Source organism: Gallus gallus, chromosome 12 (assembly GCF_016699485.2).
Source record: "Gallus gallus isolate bGalGal1 chromosome 12, bGalGal1.mat.broiler.GRCg7b, whole genome shotgun sequence".
Lineage (NCBI taxonomy): Eukaryota > Metazoa > Chordata > Aves > Galliformes > Phasianidae > Gallus > Gallus gallus.
The window spans coordinates 9,815,610-9,835,322 of NC_052543.1; the positions used below are offsets into that span (position 1 = coordinate 9,815,610).

At 45.1% G+C, this 19,713-nt stretch overlaps 1 protein-coding gene across 8 annotated transcripts in view; it reads left to right on the plus strand.

Moving 5' to 3' along the window:
• MGLL (monoglyceride lipase) overlaps positions 1 to 19,713 on the plus strand; it is a 98,684-nt gene that overhangs the window by 65,055 nt on the left and 13,916 nt on the right. For all 8 annotated transcript variants that reach the window (XM_040646231.2, XM_046899905.1, XM_015293081.4 and 5 more), the window contains one exon: positions 19,031 to 19,167. In XM_040646231.2, coding sequence (XP_040502165.1) covers positions 19,031 to 19,167 — 137 coding nt within the window. The remainder of the gene's footprint in view (positions 1 to 19,030; positions 19,168 to 19,713) is intronic.

A 19,713-nucleotide genomic window follows, 5' to 3' on the forward strand; every position in this document is an offset into this window, starting at 1 on the left:
AAGGAAAATGAGAATAAAAGATAGAAAATGTGGCTTTGTTTCCCCTACTCAAGCATGTTCAGTTGGTAAAGCACATGATGTTCCAGCTATCCTTGTCTCGCTCCTTGAAACATCTCATTTGCTGGGATGTTATGTGTATGGTTGCATTACATGGCCTGAGACCAGAACAACCACAGTTTCACCTTCAAAAGTACACATCAGCTAATGATGGTTACAAAAGCATTCCAAGATCCAAGGCCTACAAAAATACATTCACTTAGCTCTTATGCTTTCAACAGTGATGGCACAGGACATCTTTATCACTTAGAATTGCTGGTGCTACTTATGGGTAATCATTGAATCATAGAACCATAGAATGGCCTGGGTTGAAAAGGACCACAATGATCATCTAGTTTCACCCCCCTGCTATGTGCAGGGTCACCAACCAGCAGACCAGGCTGCCCAGAGCCACATCCAGCCTGGCCTTGAATGCCTCCAGGGATGGGGCATCCACAGCCTCCTTGGGCAACCTGTTCCAGTGTGTCACCACCCTCTGTGTGAAAAACTTCTTCCTAACATCTAACCTAAACCTCCCCTGTCTCAGTTTAAGACCATTCCCCCTTGTCCTATCACTATCGCTAAGTGAATTTCTTAGCCCTAACCAGGCAGCAGATCCTAGCCTTTAGATTTGCTTGAGGACAGTGCTTTGCAGTGCTGGTGAGCACTGCAGATGGGCTAAGAGGTCCCTCTCAGACACCTACTGCAGCTTGTGCTCCCCGTTAATTTCCTTATTGCTTTCTCAATTTAAGTGTGTATTTTTAAAAAGCAGAAATAGCTGGAGGCTTTTAAATGCTTCAAATATTAGTTGTGTTTTTTGTGTTTTTTTCCAAGTGATTGCTGTGTTGTTCTTGCAACCGTTAAAAGACCACTCTGTTGATGAGAACAGAGGGCTTTTATTTATTCATAGCACTGGGAAGGATTGGTCTGAAGAGAAAGGTTAAAAAGGATTGAGCACAGACAAACTGGGAGGGGGGAAATGACTGAAAAGGATGTCAGCACTAATAAGAGCATTAATAAAAATGAGGATACTGCAGTGAGAAGGAACCGCCTATTGACACCAGAACGAGGCAATATTCCTAGAGAGCAACGCTCCTGATGATGAGAAATCACCGTGGGTCTGGAAATACCAGCACTTGCAGGAGTACAAAATACTGTACCGTATTGGTGTGTTCCTTTTTGGGCTTTTTCTGAATTTGCATATTTGTTCACCTAGCGGTGGCAATCGCAAGGCAGGAGGAGACCCAGCAGCCAGGGTGAGTTCCCCTCTCTTCCTGTGTATTTCCTCTGCATGAAGCCCAGCTCTTCATAATCCTCTTCACAAAAGCTCTCTTTCAATATTATTTTACCAGTGGTTCCAAGCAGAAGATTCCTAACCTAGAAGGAAATTTTTCAGAGCTCCGGATTAAATTCCACAAGTACATTCCCTGTGGAGAAATTAGCCTGTTTGTTCTTCAGATTATCTCTACTTGTCCATCTTTCAGTATTTTATGATCATTTATTTGGATTGGAGAGAGAGCTGCTAAGTGGTGATTAATCTGTCCTGCTGTGATACAAGTATATGGGCATAAATCTCTGTATACATAGCTTCAAAAACTGCCAGACTGAGAGCCTGTGACAGAGCAAAAGTAACGGGGATACAAGGGAACACTTAAATGACTCTTTGACCCTTGATCTATGTTAAGTGTCGTATGGACCCGCGAGTCCCTGCTGGAACTCATCCATTCTCCCCTTTTAACCCAGGGGATGATTGAGCCATAAACATGCTGCTACATGAAAAGCAGAGATGGCACCTCAGGGGATACAGCAGGGAAGTGTCACACTGGTCTTCCCCATCACTCAGCTTTTCTCTTCCTAGCATCCCCTGTATGTTAATAGGAGCCTTTAGAGGACGGCTGTATGGCTGGGCTGGCAGAGCACAGCCAGTGCTGTTTTATCCCTGTTTTGACTCCAGATTTGGTACAGTCCCCAGCCAGTCTAGCTCTCCCTGGCCTTTGCTTCTCCAGATGTTGAACAAAGGTAGCAGTCAGGCTTATCTGCCCTCCAGGGCTGCAGTGAGGAATGCTCAGCATGTGCAGGACGCGCAGGAGGTAAAACCACAGGGCGCAGTTATGGGGTGAGAGTTCAGATACTGCAGAACATTGTGTAATTCTGTAGGCAGTGAGAAAACTGTAGGATTCCAGAGCAAAGTCCTCCTATAAAACAAACAGCTAATGAATAAACTTCTTCCTGCCATCCACCTCTGCTGACAGGTGACCACTGGTCTTGTAGCAGTGACAGTTTGCTAAGGAGAAGAGGTCTGAACCTCTTTGAAAATACAGACAAAACGATTCATGCTGCTTAAAGGTCTAACTTTCCCTGTGTTCCTCTTGCTGTCTCTCAGTCTGCTGCATGGGATTGGGTTCTGTTGGTAGCAGTGAGAATGTATCTCAGAGGAAGAAGTGATCTGTATAGATGAAGTGATCTCTATACACCTCTCACAGTACAGGGATGCTGAGTAGTGCCTATAAATGTACCAGAATACAGCACAGCCCAACCTCAGGGGATAACCTGCAGCGTAACAAGCAATTGTGAGTGCTTTGAGAGGAGTTTTACTGAACAAAGCTGTGTAGTGATTTTTGAGTAGCTTGTTATAGACATCTGCAGCCCAGTCTTGCTCTGCTGAAGTCATCTCAGAGGCAGACCTGTCACGTCAGTGCTAGCCCTTTGTCCACACTGGGATCACAGAATCACAGACTTACTGAGGTTGGAAAAGACCACTAAAGACCATCCAGTCCAACTGCCAGCCCATCACCACGTGGCATCCTTCAAGGCAGGAAGAAGTGCTTCTGTTTGAGGCAAGCAGCCACACGACAGCAAGAAATCAAATACCTGTGGTGTCTCATGCTTGAGCAAAGGCCACAAGCTGAGATTTGGAAACGCATGTGTGCCTTTTATTTTGGCTTGTGAAGGCAGATGAAACAATACTGTCAAGTGAGGAAGCAGCCAGACCACAGCAAACTAAAAATAAATAGATGATGAGTCTGAGCATGACCAGTGCATCTGTAATGGAATGTTTTGCTTATAGCATTTGAGTTTGGGAAGGGACAAGGGTACTCGAAGGTGTTTCCCTTCCCTCCACTCCAGAGATGAGTATGATGGACTTGTTGAAATTAACATGGGAACCATGCTGATATAAAAGGGGGGAAAGCACAGTGCTGAGTCATGGGAGATGAGAAATTGTGAGGACTGGATACACTTTTGGCACAGACACATATAAGCGTGACAGTTGAGCCCCTGGCATTAGTTGTGTAGTGTCATCTCATGTGTGCTGTGGAAACATGCCAAAACAAAGCAAGGCAGCTCAAAGCAATCTTTTTATTTGTCTGACCATTGTTTTGAAGTCAGATAGGTTTGTCACATAATCAGTGATACAGAGCAGGCCTCTAAGTTCCATGCGATAAGCCAGAGTGGATGCAAGCATTGTCTGCATGAGGGGAAGGCAACACAGATGCTCTGTCCCCACTACCCCTGTATGTGCACATCACCAGACAATCATGCTGGACTGCAGTAAGGATTGTGAAAGACTAGATATCGTTTCCTCTGTTCCCCCACTTACTCTGCAACTACTCAGCCATTTCCTCACTACTGTAGACCCACCCTGTACCAAAGATTATTGAGTAAACAAGCACATGTCATGCAGGCAAGCAGGATCGTTGGCTTGGTTCCTGGCTGAATTGAGTTGCTCTTGCTGCAGCCAAGGTGAGCAGGGACCTGGAGCCTGGTCAGGGCTGGGACACCCTGTCTTCAGCCCTGTCCCATCCAGCTTTGGGCACTATCAGGTGATGCACAGTCAGCTCTTCTGGCTTTGCAGAAAGCCCACAATACAAGGGAATCCCTTCTGGGGCACACTAGGATCTAAGGAGCTGATTTTTTACTCTGAAAGAAACAGACCGTGCGATCCGCCCTAGTTCTCCTAATTATTCACTGCTTACTAATGAGCAGGGGGAGAAATGTCAGTAGGTCATTCCATGAGATAGTACATCTTCTCAGCAGCTGCTTCTTGAACAAAGCCTCGCTGTTGGCCTTCACACAAGGAGGCGTGAGGCTGTAACAGCGGGCCCTAGTGAGAGGGGAAACAACGAGAGAGGGAACAGAATGCTCTCTTTTTCACACAACAATTCTGAGCGTGGAGCTGGAGGCATTGGCCACCTTCCAGACCATGCTCCTTAACCTGTCACTGTTAACTGTTAACAGACAGGCTGCATGACAAAGATGTGTCATTCATTCAGGAAAGTTAAAAGGTTTCCTTCATCTATAAGGGTTAGGGCCTTCTAGTTTGCTTTCCGTGGTTCTGCCTCTCAGATGAGAAATGCTCTCCATGATAAAGAGGAGTGGACCATTAAATTTGTGTGGAGTGCAGATGATGCTGCGACTAAATGAGAGGGATTTTGGGCAAGGGGTCCTGATGTTCAGGAATGACATCCTTTATTTAGATAAATGGTGAGCAACCTGATCGACCTGAAGATGTCCCTGTTCATTGCAGGGGCAGGTGGATTAGATGGCTTCTAAGGGTCCTTTCCAACTTAAACAACTCTATGATTCTGTAAAATAGCCTTGACTTAATGAGCTCATTTCATTTTTCAGCCTGTTGTGTTGCTTCTGTGGTCTCAAAGACCTGTATAATTGTCACCTATACTCAGTCTTTACGTATATAAATCAAGGATCTCCATGACAGAAGGCAGGCTCAGATATGCATCATGTCACTATGCTTCCTATTAGCGAAGGAAAGTTGACAACTTCTTGTAATGTTTTCAGCAGCTTACTTGCCCTCCCATAACCCACTTTGCAAGCTGTAGGAGTATGTCTGCATGCAAGATGGTTGAGGGTGGAAGGACAAGGACCAGATGCTTATTAAAGAGCTTAGACTGGGAGAACAGATCATTTCATGTTACTCTCTGGAGCTGTTGGACAGACATCAAACTTGCTTCAGACTTTGTTCCAGGGATCATTTCCTTTACTGACTTCCACAGTAAGACATTAGTTCATATCAGCAAGGACATTGGCCTCAAGAAGCTATCTGGAAGAATATGTACCCTTCAGAGGAAAAAACAGTAAAGAGATGTTGCATATATCATCAGTGGAACTTTTTAATTAGTGATGTGAATGATGGGATAGAAAGCACGTTCAGGAAGTTTACAGGGATACCAAATTGTAGAAAGCAAGTGTATGATAGAAGGCTGCTATTCACAGGGGCCTTGACAGGCTGAAGAAATGAACTGCCATGAAATGGGCTTTCAACAAAGGCACTTGTGAGGTCCTGCATCTGGGGCAGAACAACCCTGTGCAGCAGGAAAGGTTGGGCAATGAATGAATAGAAAGCAGCTTTGCGGAAAAAGACCCGGAGATCCTTGCAGACAAGTTGAACATGGGTCAACAGTGTGACCTTGCAGCGAGGAAGGCCACCACATACTGGGCTGCACTGGAAAAACTATAGCCAACTGAAGAGAAGCGATTATTTCTTTCCATTGAGCGTTTGTGAGACCACATCTGAAGCGCCGGGTCCAAATTGCTCCCCAGTACAAGGAAAACATTGACATACTGGAGCAAGGCCAGAGGAAGGCTGTCAAAACAATTAGAGTACTGGAGAACAAGATGTACAAGGAGAGGCTGATAAAACTGGGTTTATTTAGCTTTAGAAGAGAAGGCTATCAGGAGATTCTGTTGCTGTCTATGAGTACCCAGTGTGGGAGCACAAAGGAGCAGACTCTTCTTGGATGTTCATGGTGATAGGATGAAGGAAATGACACGTCACAGCTTGAGAAATTCCAATTAGACAAAAGGAAAGAATGTTTTCACCATGTGGGCAGACAAAAGCTAAAGGAGGACCCAGAGAAGTGGGGCGATCTGTAGCCTTGGAGATATTTGAAGCTTAAATGGACAAGGCCCTCTACAACCTGATTGAATGGGTTTCAGAAGGACCTTGAACTAGACAATCTCTACATATCCCTTCCAACCTCAACACATCTATGACTTTATGGACATCCTAAAGAACATCCTAACTGCAAGCATTTGGGATGTTTCTTCCAAAATTTAAATACAGGAGGTTTTGAAGTAGAGAAAGAAATGACCCCTTTGAAAGTATGGTTCAATGTTGCATATAGTTAGGAGCAGCATTATCTTCAATGCTTTTTGGTGCCTTTGCACAATGAGAAAAAGGAAGCATGTGTTTATTTTCACCTTTACAGGGATGTTGGTTTTTTTTTTTTTCCCATAGCAACAGTATTTCATTAACGTGACTAGCTTTGCTATTGTTTGTCAGTGGTATCTAATTTGGAGGAGGTTGTTTCAGAAGCTAATTACTGATGATTCGTCACCTACAAATGTATCTTATACAGATGTGTAGTTTGTCATCCTATTGAAGTACAAATGGCTGCTCTAAGCTATCGAACAGCATTGGAAAAGTGAAGAGGAAGAGATGTTCTGTGTATGGAAGTCTTGTTGGATTAAAACAAAACGTAATGTCCTTCAATGACTTTTTAGATAGATAGCAGCACCCAAAGGAACACAGTGTATCTCAGGTTGGTGTCTAGTTCAGTGCTAACCTCTAGGAACAGGATCGTTAAGGAGTATAGTATTCAAAGAAAGCTCTTAATTGCACTTAAAAAATAAGGCAAAGGACAGGCGGCTTTACAAAGAAAAGCAAATTGTGTAAGTGGCCAATAAATGGTTGTTAGCCATTTCAGCTTAATTTTTCATGCACTTTGTACCCTACTTACATTGCAAACAACTGAATGAAATTGCTCTTGCTGAGCTGAACAGCTACTGTATTGGGGGAAACTAGTCAGTGAAGAATGCACAACTTTTCAAAACACTTAAAGAAAGAATTGCCCTTCAGATCACATAAGCAGCGATCTGTAGCCACAGGAAGTCTCAATTAAGCCACATGCTTTTTTGTGCTTTGATCAAAAACATGGTTGTCTCATTCCATTTTTCACTGAACTACAGCTCTAACGGTTTTCCTGGGCCTGCCCCAGGCAAATCGATTGCCCTGTATTTGTTGGCGTACTGTACAATGTTATTAGCTGGAACAGGGTCTGAACCAATAACAGGGTCCTTACAGGTGAGGCATCAGAACCCACAGCCTCCACTGACTTCAGGAGACGTCCCATAATGGTCCATGCTCTCAGAGAGCTGGGGCAAGAGATACTTGTCAAAGAGCACAGAAGCAGCTGGTACACCGCTTTGCATACCATGTAGTTCTGATACGCAGTGTTTGCTGGTTTATTTGCTCATTCATAAGGTGTGGTGTGTTGTTACAAAGCTCATATGCCTGATTTAAATGGGTGGGTTTTCTCCATCAATAACTAACCATGTTGATTTTCCTGAGAGTATTCGTATCTGTTACAGAGTCTGAGCCCTTCTAAGCGACTGCTCCCACAGGCCCCAACATGAGCAGACCTTTCTCTTTTTTAAAAGAAGATACAAAGACTTTTTTAAAATTCAAACTGTTCTCCAGCAGTGGCTGCAAACAAGACATTAAATGCTGTAGCAACACAGCCCAGAAGCAACACAGACAAAGAAGGAAGGAAAAATTCATCTTTTTTTTTTGATTCACATCTTCAGATTCTTCCTGTTAATAAGTCAAAGTGGTGCAGAGAAAGATGTTTTGTCACCGTGTCTGGTGTTTTCCGTTACTCATGTTCCTCCTGTCGCACGTTCATTTTGAATGTGAAACAGAAAAGGCATTTCTTTGTTTATTAAAACATGCTCTTATTAGGAGCACAGACAGGAGGACACTCCCCGGGTCGTGGAGTGTTTTGTTCCTGCAAATAGCATCCGCCAGCTTTTTCACAAATGGCCCAAGCTCAGCTTTTAACCGAGTTTGGTTGGTAGCAAACACTGCTCCAGCTGAACGTGCTGCTCCGGGCCCGTGCACCTCTTACCCTTAGAAATGCTCTCCTCACCTCTTGTCTCAGTGTCTTCTCGTAGGTTTTAAGGTTGGCTTTGCTATGTTAGTAGGAAGTTAATAAGTCTTGGGCTGTTATTTTAGGGAGGAAAAGATGGTTTTAGCTGCTAAAGAGGTGTACGGGGAACTGAGAAACATGGCTGGTGATTCAGGAAAATGATTTCAGAATTTTAACAAATTAATCATCAAAACTGAAAGCCTCTGGCAGTGTGATCTTCTTTGTTTCTTAGTCCATTAGTAAGCAGAGCAGAACATCTGGTCAGCCTCTGTTCGCTTTCCAACCCAGATGAGATTTTCCAGCACCGCGGTAACATTCCTTTCAGCCCTGAGCATTTTCTTTGTAAAAACAAAACGAGGATTGCAAAACATCTCACAAAACCTATGGCCAGCTGGAAATAGTCTTCTCTGAAGGTGTGTGCACCCACTGTGAAGTCTTCTGCACAGTCTGGCGGTCAGGGAGCTGCTTACAGTGGAGGCGTTTGCTTTTGCAACGCACCAATCTGTTCAGCAAGACATGGAGGGAGGACTGGTCAACCCATTTCTGTGAGCAGCTGCCACTCCTGGGTAGTGCCCTGTCTTGGTCTGTGCTGGCCGTGGCAGAATTCATTTCAGTGACCCCAAAACTACTGCCTGCAGGCTCAGTTCATGGGGAAAACTGTTAGACCCATGATATCCCTAATGCTGAGATTTATTGGCAGTACTCTGCAGTCTGAGAATCCACGTTCAGCTTAGGAAAACAAATAACGCTGAATTGTAGATAGTACATAGAATTGTGTTAAATCCAGGTCCTTTAAAATTGGCATTTTCCACACTGCATTTACTTTCTGTTTCTGAATGTATCGAAGGCAAAGCGTGCAGGCGAATTCCTTCATGCTAAGGAGTCTGCAGCCTGGTGGGGCCAAGCTTATGCTGGGGGAAGGGAGAGGAGGCTGAACTGAGTCCTTCTGATCCTATTCGGGCTGAAAAGTAGCTTGCATAGCCCAGAAGCAGCATACAGGTCCCCAGCCTTCAACAGCACAGCATTTGCAGTGGTGGGTTGGTGACCGAGGTGCAGAGATGCCAGCCAGGATTCATCGCTGTCATCCAGGCATGGTTTGAAATGAGAAACAGCACACAGAGCAGCAATCTGCCTGTTGGATTCTGACCTGCCTGGTAAATATATATGCAGTAGGATTTGGAGCTGCAGGGAGAAGTTACAGAGGACTGGGGATCAGCTGCCAAAAAGCAGCTGAAACAATCACACTGAAATCAATCTGTACCAAGAGAGGACAGCAGTTTTGCTGCAGGACGAATTTAGTAGTGCTATTTTCTGCCATGCTACTTTCCCCGTGCTCCATCTCGTTGCCATCCAGCCCAGAGCCAGCTGGCAGCCCTGGGTTGTCCTGGCATACTGCATAGGGCTGTCCTACCCGGCCTTGCTCCCTGGCAGACCCACTTAATGAGAAGAGGGGTTCTTAATTGTGTGGATGGGAAAAGCGGGTCACAGTTAGGGCTGGTAGGGTTTGGGTCAGCTGTAGCCCTGTTAAAAACAACAAAGACTGTCCTTATTCCAAATTAATCCACCTGCTGCTTACATGGTATAATGGCTGAGCTTATGCAAAGAGGGTACAAAAAGCTGTCAGTGCTGGAAGAGTGCTATTTCCTTCATGCCATGTCAGGAACGGGGACAAATCCAGCCTAATGAGGGTGGCACTGCCTGGTCATTAAACTGCTGCCATGTGGCAGCGCAAAGGAGTGAAGCAAAAAGGAAAAACCTTCTTAGCACTGTGGAACTGATGTAGTTCCAAGCTCCCTTCAGCCAGATCAGCTGCAATCTCAAAGTACGGATCCCGAACACAGGAGCTGGGGAGCTCAGGTTTGTGACCAACCCTTTTGGCAGCTCAGTTGGTAAAACACCTTGCTGCTGTCTTTGAACGCAATCGCCAGGTTTTAGAAGCATTCTCATTACTATCTATTTGCCAGTTGCTGGAAAAAAAGAAAGATTATATAACCAACTATATGTGCCAAGATTGCTTTGGAGTAGAGAAATGCTGTACTCTGGTGCCAAGAATCTCACAGACTCAACAGAACCCACCAGGAGCCCCTGTTCTATATGGGAACTTGTGTTTATTTTAACATGCAAGTGAACTGGGTGAAAAATGGCTCTGTTTTATTTTTTTGTTTGTTACTGATGTGGGTTCCCAATGGGTGGTCTGTATGGAGGGGAACCTTTTGAAGAAATCTTGAAAGGAATCTGTGCCTGTCCCCCAAGACATCAGTCAACAGCACGGAGGGAGTTACTGATGCTCCAGCTTTCATCTCTTTTTCTTCTCGGTGCCTAATCTAGTGTTAGCAGGGAAGAATTAGGCCTGTTTTCCCTGAGATGAATTGATGTGATTGTTTTCTGAAGCATAAAAATATTCCAGGCACATGCATGGGTGTTCAGTGTCACTGGCAGCTGATGTGCCTGCGGTGCACTGGGCAAGAGCTGGGTCATGGGCTCACAGAGCTGTTGGGAAGGGAACAATCAGAAGGGCTGTGCAAACTCTCAGGCAGGGCAAATGAAACCATCTCTAAGCAAATAGAAGAGCAAGAAATGAATGGGCTTTGTAAGATAAAAATGGACAGGCTATCTAGTTAAACAAGCTGTCGTTTAGGACTTGATAGCATGTGCGTGTTGGAGGGCCAACTCGCACGCCAGCAGTGCACTGGAATATGTGGGCAGGAAACTGCAACATCGTCTCTATCATTGAAAAACCTGACAGTTTGAATTGGTGCCCCAAGCTGTTTGAAAGCATTCAGAGATGGAAATTGGATCAGAAAATCGAGGAAAGTGGACCTTCATCCATCTTTCCACCTGGAACTTAATAAAGTTTGTACCGTTTCTTGGATTTTATGGTGCTAAAGCATCAGAATAAGTAAGCACAAAAATAGATAAATGAATAGATAGGGATAAATAGGTGATCAATAGATAGATAGACATAGATAGATAAGGATAGATAGACAGATAGATAAACAGATGTTTTAAAACTGAACTTAAGATAGCAGAAAGATTTTCCTTGGCTGCTACAGACGTCCCCCTCATCCAGTGAGCATAGAACTCTATCTACCATTAATGGCATCTGAAGTCATATGTGGAGAGCAGAACAGAGCCTTCAACTGTTCTTAAAAGATCAGTGACGTATAGGCAGAATGAAACAGTGAGAGCCTAGATTAACTCCAGCAAAGTCCATGGATTTTTTCTGCAGTAACTGAGAGCTATTACTGGTTTTATGTCACCCCAGAATAAGTCTTCAAGGACTACCTCTGCTGTTAAATATACCCAGCCCTTCTGTACTCCACTAAATGATCCAGTCCACGGGAGAGAGAAATCTCAGTGCAACATCGCAAGAATAACAGATTAAAATTATTATAAGGCCTTAAACAAAAGCACTTATTACCTGATTATTAAGGAAACATATGATGTGCCTCACTTGTTTTGTATCTGACACTCACATAGTGATTTTCATCCCATGGGAAAAGAGATGAAATAGGAATGGCTTCACCCATCACCAAAGGAAACTCTTCTGCAGTGGAACTCAACAGCTGCTCAACCATCCATGCCAGCTTTGTGCAGCAGTTTCAAGTCATGGTGGAGAAGGACGTGCCCTTCAGCTGCCTTTGGCTTTAGTGTCGCTGAGGGCTGGCTGGGGAGGTGGCACCGCAGAAGGGGCTGAGGAAGAAAGTGCAGGATGGTGGAGCATGAGCTTTGTGGAAAATGAGATGGGCTCAGCATTCCTCTCCCATGGGCCTTCAGCCGCCCTGCAGCATCATTTGTGTTTGCAGGAGTGACAGAGCTGTGCAGGAGATCCCAGCCCGCCGTCCCTCCCTGCATTGCACAGCGCCCGGGCTATGCTTGTGTCTCTAACCTGGCCACAGCATCTGCTGTTTGTAAGTGCAGCCTGTGAAGAGCTTATTATTTTGCAACATAAACACTCAGATGGCTTTTTTTCAGCATGTTTTCATGAGCAGCATGAAGTTCCAGGAACACTTTTAAGAAAGTGCAATTTAGAGCCAAATTCAGCAACAGCATAAGGAATGGGCAAGTCTTCTAGAGCCAAGAGAACCACGTCTGTATCCATTAGAGATGAATTGAATCTTAACATTGGCAGAAACAGTTTGCCTTGTTGGACAGTTAATGACTGCTCTGATATGTACCAGGTCATTTTGTTTGTCATCTTTAGAGTGCAGAAAAGATTTTAAATGGTTTCAGCAAGATGACTGGTTCTCTGCTGCCCAGCAATAAGGCACAAATAATTTTAGTATAGAAAATTGCCTGTTTCTTTCTTTTTTTTTTTTTTTCCTAACCAAGACACAAACAATATAACTCTGTGTGTGCACTATTCTAAAAATATCTCAGCTCTGCAAATGTGTCTCTGATGTGGGCGGAGAAGGCTTTCAGTTTGCTGCACTCTTTGTGTGAGACAAGTGCATAAAGACTATCCAGCAAATGCTGAAAGAAAAATGATTTTCCTAATCTTGAGAAAGAAAAAAGGAAGATTCTGGACGTGTGTATTCAAGGCAAGCCTCCCCTTTGATAAGGGGTGGGGGGCAATTCTTAGGCAAACGCTTCATGTGTGAAACACTGAGTGTGGAGAGATACTGCTGGGTACCATAGCTAATGGCTTTATAACCTGGCTATTGTCACGAGAAGCATAACGTATTCACTGCATCTATATAGGTGGTACAAAGGAAGGCATGCTGAGGGCTGCTCAGACAGAGAACAGACAAGATTTTCCAGCAATAAGCACGTGTTGTGATATATTTCAGATCCTCAAAGCAGATAAAGATGGAACCAGTGGTTAGGGTGAGCCTTCTCCTTTAAGTTCCCGGTGCTTCTCAGCTGTCTCTGTCCTGCCTGTCACAACTGCGTATGAAATGAAGAGTATGGACATACAGAGGGCAGGCAGTACTGGGAGCATCAGACTTGGTTTAAGACAAGAGGTCATGGCAAGACAAGAGGTAACAGCCTCAAGTCGTGCCAGGGGAGAGTTGGGTTGGATGTTAGAAAAAATGACTCAGGAAGAGTTATAAGGCACGGGCACAGACTGCCCAGGGAGTGGGGGAGTCACCATCCCTGGAGGTGTTCAAGAAATGTACGGATGCAGCACTAAGGAACACGGTTTAGTGGCCACTGTGGTTGATAGTTTGAGAGCTGGACGTGGTCTCAGTGGTCTTTTCCAACCTTAACAATTCTATTGTTGGGGAATGGAAAAAGGCAGTTGGGAAGAAAAGCAGAACAGGTTCTGTTGCTGTGATGAGGGTGCTCTCAGGGCAAGGAAGCTGCTTTGTTGAGCAGTGCTCTTTCTGATGGAATCAGAGGTGTTTCCTGTGTATATTTGTCCTGCAAGTGGAACATTTGCTTTACACGTTCCTGAGGATAAAGGAACAGTCTGCTGGCTTTCCCAGATGTTGGTTGTCCTGCTTTGAAGCTTATTCCTGTTGCGTTCATTGTTTGCGAGCCTGGATGGTGGATTAGATGTGCTGCTTGTTAAACAAATAATTAAACACTGGGAGCTCTGAAATCTAATATATTTAATTAATGAGCATTGCTTACTTGATGAAAAAGATGTGTACTTGATTCATTGTAAACCAAGCATAGTTTGTTCAGGAGTGAATTGTTCTGACAATTTGAAGTGTTTACTTGTTCATTATTTTCTTTCATTAAACCTTGAAAAAAACACCCAAGCAGAAAGTGGAGGCTGCACACATTTGTTATGTACACCCATTATTAGTGTCATCTTGTGTATCGTATCACCCACATTCTCCATTTATGTGCTTTCTCTCATCTCCTCTGCAAAAATGCACTGCCTTACATTCTTGGATTAGAGTTAATTCTTATGTTTAGATCCTGCAGTACCTGGGACCAGGGTCTGTGATGATGCCCTACAGCACTGGGTGCTGTACACGTGCAACAAAAAGCAGTCCTGGCTCATACAACTTTAAATAGATCCCATAAATACAGGCATCAGCTGTAATGCTTTGTGACACCACTTAATTGGCTGCTGCACTGACTTCCAAGACTAAAACACTCCTGAAAGCTCTGGCTGCTTGACTTCGTGCTCTAAAGGTGAGCACTGGCAAAGCATCAGGCTGTATTGTTGCCCATCCCACCTCCAGTATGGGGAAGAAAGCCGAGGCTCCGAGGAGCAAAGCACACAGTTTCACAACATTCATAAGGACATAATACTCCTGTAAATACCTCCTCCAAAAGCCATACAGACATTTGCTTCAAATGGACTTGTCAGACTCCAGCTGTAGGTCTCTCCAGTAAGTTTATTGATCAAAAAGGTAGCGAATAAAGAGGGTCCTTCAGCCTGAGCTTAGCACAGGATCTTGCAAAAATCCTCCCTTTGCTGCTGCCCGTTGTGCTGCAATGTGCTGGAGCAGTAAGACCAGCTTTTTCTGACCTCCCGCCGCCCCTTTGGGAGTGGAATCACATCCATGCTCCGGCTTATTAAACCAGAGGCTGCTGCAGCAAGCTTTGCAAATGGCCCCTTCTGACATCATTAAGAAGTGTCCTTTTGGTGTGGGATTCTGCTCTGCAGGAGCAGCTCCTCAGCTGGAGGTTGTTAACGTGACAGGTCTCGCATTTATCTGCTCCTGCATCCATGCTCCAGTGTTATTGCAACTCCAAATGTATTTATGCCCCAGGAGCAGTAAACCTGGAGAGCCTGAACTTCTCCCAGCCCCCTCTCTCAGTGGTTCTCCCACTTTAAATTCTTGGAGTTAGGACTGTGGAATTGTTTGAGTTGGAAAGGACCCTTAAAGGCCATCTGGTCCAACCCCCCTGCACTGAACAGGGACACCCACAGCTCCATCAGGTGCTCAGAGCCCATCCAGCCTGACCTGGGCTGTCTACAGGGATGGGGCACCACCACCTCTCTGTGCAACCTGTGCCAGTGCCTCACTGCCCCTACTGCAAAAATCTTCTTCCTTATATCCAGTCTAAATCTAAATCTCCTCTCTTTTAGTTTGAAACCAATTCCCCTTGTCCCACCACAACAGTTAGGTATCTAGAGAGAAAAAAACAAGCACATGGTATGATGCATCCTACGCCAAGAGTCAAGCCCTGTGCTTCTGTTGATTATTTCTACCATCACCAATGCCTGTGGTGGTATCCTTACTACAACAAAAATGGATCCAAACCATCTCAATTCTTCCAGAGCAGGAAGCTTCCAAATATGTGAATAGTCAAGATCCAGACTCTGCTTGGAGAGTTACTGCTCCCCAGGCAGCTTTCTCACGTCCTCTCTCTACATTTTATGGCTTTCTCACAATACATAGTGAGCTAAGGCTGAAAAAACAACGTAGACCATAATTTCTGCTCTCCCATGACTATGAGAACATCACTGACATCAGAAATTTTACAGCAGCATAGCTGAAGTCGGAATTTTACCCTGCACTTTCCATGTCACCTCATCTTCAGTGGCAAAATGTCCCAGCTGGAGCTTTGAGGAGCGGCTCACAGCACACCTGAGCACACAGGGTCAGGCAGTGCCTTTGCTGGGAGGGTCTGACAGTAGAAGGAAGAAGAAACACATATGGCCTGGGGCTCGTATAAAAGCCAGAGAACAAGATTCTGCTCAGGTGTGATGGAGTGGAGAGCCTGGAGGGATTTTCTCATCATGGCTCAGCATGATTTGCTAAGAATTTGAAGTTCCCCCCTTCTTCAGAGGGAATGCAGTGTGATGCTAAGACAAAAGTTGCCAAAGCTCCTTCTTCCCCCTTTTTCTCAGCAGAAGAGCTGTTCAGCAGCTTCCCCCTTGTTTTCAACCCAGGTGAGGACGCAGCTCTCTTTAAGGTGAGCAGTGCTGCTGAGCTTATCCAGACTGAGAGGTTCCTTTATGCAGGCAGAGTGATACAGATGCAGTGATAATTCAATCCCCAGAACCCTCACACCATTAAATAATCCATTGCTGAACCCCCAGCTTTGTCTTCCTGGTCAGGCAGTCAGCATTCTTCCACCCAGGGAGGTGTGTAACATTGGAGGATCTATAGCCATAGGAGGAATCATACTCCGAGGTCATGCTTTCAGATAGGATTGACTGATCGCAAGTCACTGTTCATGCCCTACAGTGCTAGAGCTGCAATGTGAACAAACTCATGCAGAAAATAGTTTGTGCATTATTTGAGCTTTGTTTCAGCAATGTCTGTTATTTAGCAGCGATACATTCAGTTGCAAATGGAGGCTCAGATCTTTTCATCCTAGATGGCAATTGGAAAAAAAAAAAAAGTTGTACACTCTCTTTTAAAGGCTTGCATCTAGTAAAGGGTGCCCACAACTATCTTAGTACCTACAACCTGAAATGGTCAATAACAAAGCCACTGCATGTATATGAAGCACACAAGATGGCAATGAAGCCAGGTAGCTGTGAGAGCTACTCAACAGGTAATGAAAACCATGTGCCGTGAAGACGTGCATGGGCAATCACTGCTCTTTACAGATGTGGGCATCAAGAAGTCTCATGGCAAAGGCATTGTCTTGTTGAAACCAGTGGCCCTGAGAGAACTCACAGTGCTGTGACTCGTGGCTGTTTTCTCACATGGGTTTGGGCAGCCCTGGTTGGTTCCTGTGCCCAGACCAGTCCTCTCCTCCTGTACCAAGAATCCTGCCACAGGTACTGTGAGACCACTACACCAGCTTCTTTCCAAGCAAAACTCAAAGCAGATAGCTTCACAACAAGGATGAACCTGATCTCTCACTCTTCATAGCTCCAGAGGCAAAAGATCAGAGAAAAACAGGTCAATTCCCATGACTTTATCGATGTTCAGTTGTGCACATGGCTTTCATTTAACAGAATGGATCTTAGCTCCTTTCCCTGAAGCTTTCTCAGCTGGGAGATTCAAACTTTCAATAAACTCACTCTCTGGTGGAAGAAGTTTGGTTTCCTGGAGAGGAAACCTGCCATCCGGCAGTACTGGTACAAAGTACTGATGCAAAGATTTGCATGGCCTTCTTATACCACACATGCAGACAAACTACTCCCCAAGCACTGCTGTGTGCCATGAGTGGAAGAACAGTAGCTTAGTAGCTAAAAGCACACGTTCATTAGGTAATCAATAAAATTACCACAAATCTGGAGAAATCCAGTGGTGTGCTGTTGCACAGGCATTTCTTGGCTTCCTGAGCCAAGAAATACATAGATACCTCTCTATTATGGGCAGTGTTGTTTTGTAGTAGAACCAACAACCAGGGAGGCCTTCCAGACCCGCCTCTCTCTAGCCAAAAATAGGGCAGACTCACAGCCCATATACAGACCTGGGTCACAGGGATATTGCTATTTCTGCTTGCTCAGCTGTCTTGCACAGAGTGCACAGAAAGAGATACGAGAAGCAAGTGCATCAGAGGAAAAAAAGTGGAAGTGCAGAGCTCTGCTAAGAGAACAGGTTCCTCTCTCTAGACTGCTCAACTCCCATCAGTCTGTGAAATCTGTAGTTCAAATATTAAGCAGAAGACACATTTGAGCTCCACAGAGCGAGATGACTGAAAGTATGTAGAGGTTGAGAAAAAGGTAAATAAATCCTCTAGCCCCACACACGGCTTCACTTCTGTAGATCATTTCAACTCTTCTTTTAATTGGCTCTTTGATTTGTTTCTGATCACTGATCCATGGGAGATGCTTACAGCGTCATATTTTGGCAGAAACTGCAGTGTGTGCATAGAAAGCAGCACCAGCAATGTATTATTTGCAATTGACCAGGATGACATCTCTGAGTTGGTCAGGCAGACATCATGGCTGATTGCCATACTCACTGCCTTGAGTCCCACGAAGACCACTTGGAAGCAAGGAAATAAGCAAGTCTGGAGTTCAGGCTTTCTTAGATGCTGGGCTTTGACAAGCCATTGCTCTTTATGCCTTTGAATCTCTCTCTGCAGCTTGGTCCCACCAGAGAAGCCCCAGGGAGGCACACAGAAGGGGAATGCTGTTTGGCACTCCCTACACTCCATCAATATGGAAGTGGTTTGCATAGCATTTCCCCCCTCACAATTTTCCTTAACAATGTGCATGAAATAGAAACAATCAGGGAACTGCTTTTAAGGAAGAATCCTATCCCTGATAGATACAGTCTATCTATCTAATGTTTGGTGCAGTACACATGCAAAGTGCTTCCCCGAGGTGGATTCCATGATTCTATAAGGGATGTGGTTTAGCGAGGAAACACTGGTGGTAGGTGGACAGTTGGACTAGACTATCTTGAAGGTCTTTTCCAATCTTGGTGATTCTATGACTAATTTCAAGCCTTTGTGAGCTCAGAACTGCCTGGGATTTTGCTCGTGGATCTGCTGAGTCCACCTCTGCCAGGGATACCACTGTTTCCATGGCAACTCTTCATCTCCCATTTTTGTCATTCCTTTCCCTTTGATTAGACGAGATAATTCCCAGATACAGAATGAGCTAGCGGCACCCAGGTGCAGCACAGTTTGCACGAGCACTTGTTTAGAAGGAGCATGCCACCTGATGTATCCCCACTACAGGCTGCTGCCTCCCCACCACTTGGCCTCTGCTGGATGCTCCTCAGCTCAGAGTGGGAAGGTTTCCAGCTCACCTCCTGTTCCAGAGCAGTACTGAGCAGAGGACTCTGCAAAGCTCATACACACCCACGCGTTGGAGCAGCCTATATCCAGGGTCCATTAAGTTTATAACGACTGTACCCACTGTTCAGAGTTTTTTCCATTTCTTGGCAGTGCTCATGCAGCAAATCTTGCTCTACAGTTAACCATCAGATTCCAACAGCTATGATCCTTCATACTTCTGCAGCAGTCTTTCTGTTGAGAGATCACAGAATGGCTGAGGTTGTCAGGGACCTCTGAGTCCATGTGCTCCAACCTCAGGGAGGCCCAGAGTTGGGTGCCCAGGACCACATCCAGGCATCCTTTGAAGATCTCCAAGGAGGATGCTCCACAACCTCTAAAAGACTGTAGAAGGACAGGAACAGCCCAATAGGCATGTTTTGATAAAGCCTTTCTTGACTGCAACCACCGCTTCAGATCACTCAGATGCATGTTTTCCTTTTCCCCTACAGTTGGCCATGGGCAGAGTGAGGGGGATCGGATGGTTGTCTCAGATTTCCACGTCTTCATCAGGGACAGCTTGCAGCACATTGATCTCATGAAAAAGGATCATCCAGGGCTGCCCATCCTCATCCTGGGGCACTCCATGGTAAGCATCATCCCCACCCCTCCTTGCAGGGTACAATTGATTTGTCAGCATGCCTTGCTGCACAAGATCTGCCCCCACTATAGCTAGTCCTTAACTTCTCTACCTGGATTGTGGCCCTAATTAGTGCCCATCTGCAACAACGGACCCGTTTTTTAGTAAGACTGTTCAATCACACTGAGAACTCAATAAATCCTACCACCCCCCTGTAGCATTGGGCTTCTCTTTTCATCTTACCCAGTAACCAGGAGGGTAAGCCTTCCAAAGCTTTGCGAGCAGCCAGGGGATGAAGCACGAAAGCACCGCACAGCCTCATTCAGTTAAACAACCTTACAGGGAAACGTACCAAGGATTAGGGCCGCAAAAACAAAGGCAATGATTTGGTGAACAGATCTGAAGTCTGGTTCTGACAGCACGGGCCAAATCCCTTTATTCAAGCGAGCAATATTCCCATTGATGTCATTGATCTTCTCCCCCTGCCTTCCCGGAGGAGAGAAAAATGAATAAGTGCTTTGGGATTCAGCCCATGCTCAGATAAACGATTGTTCT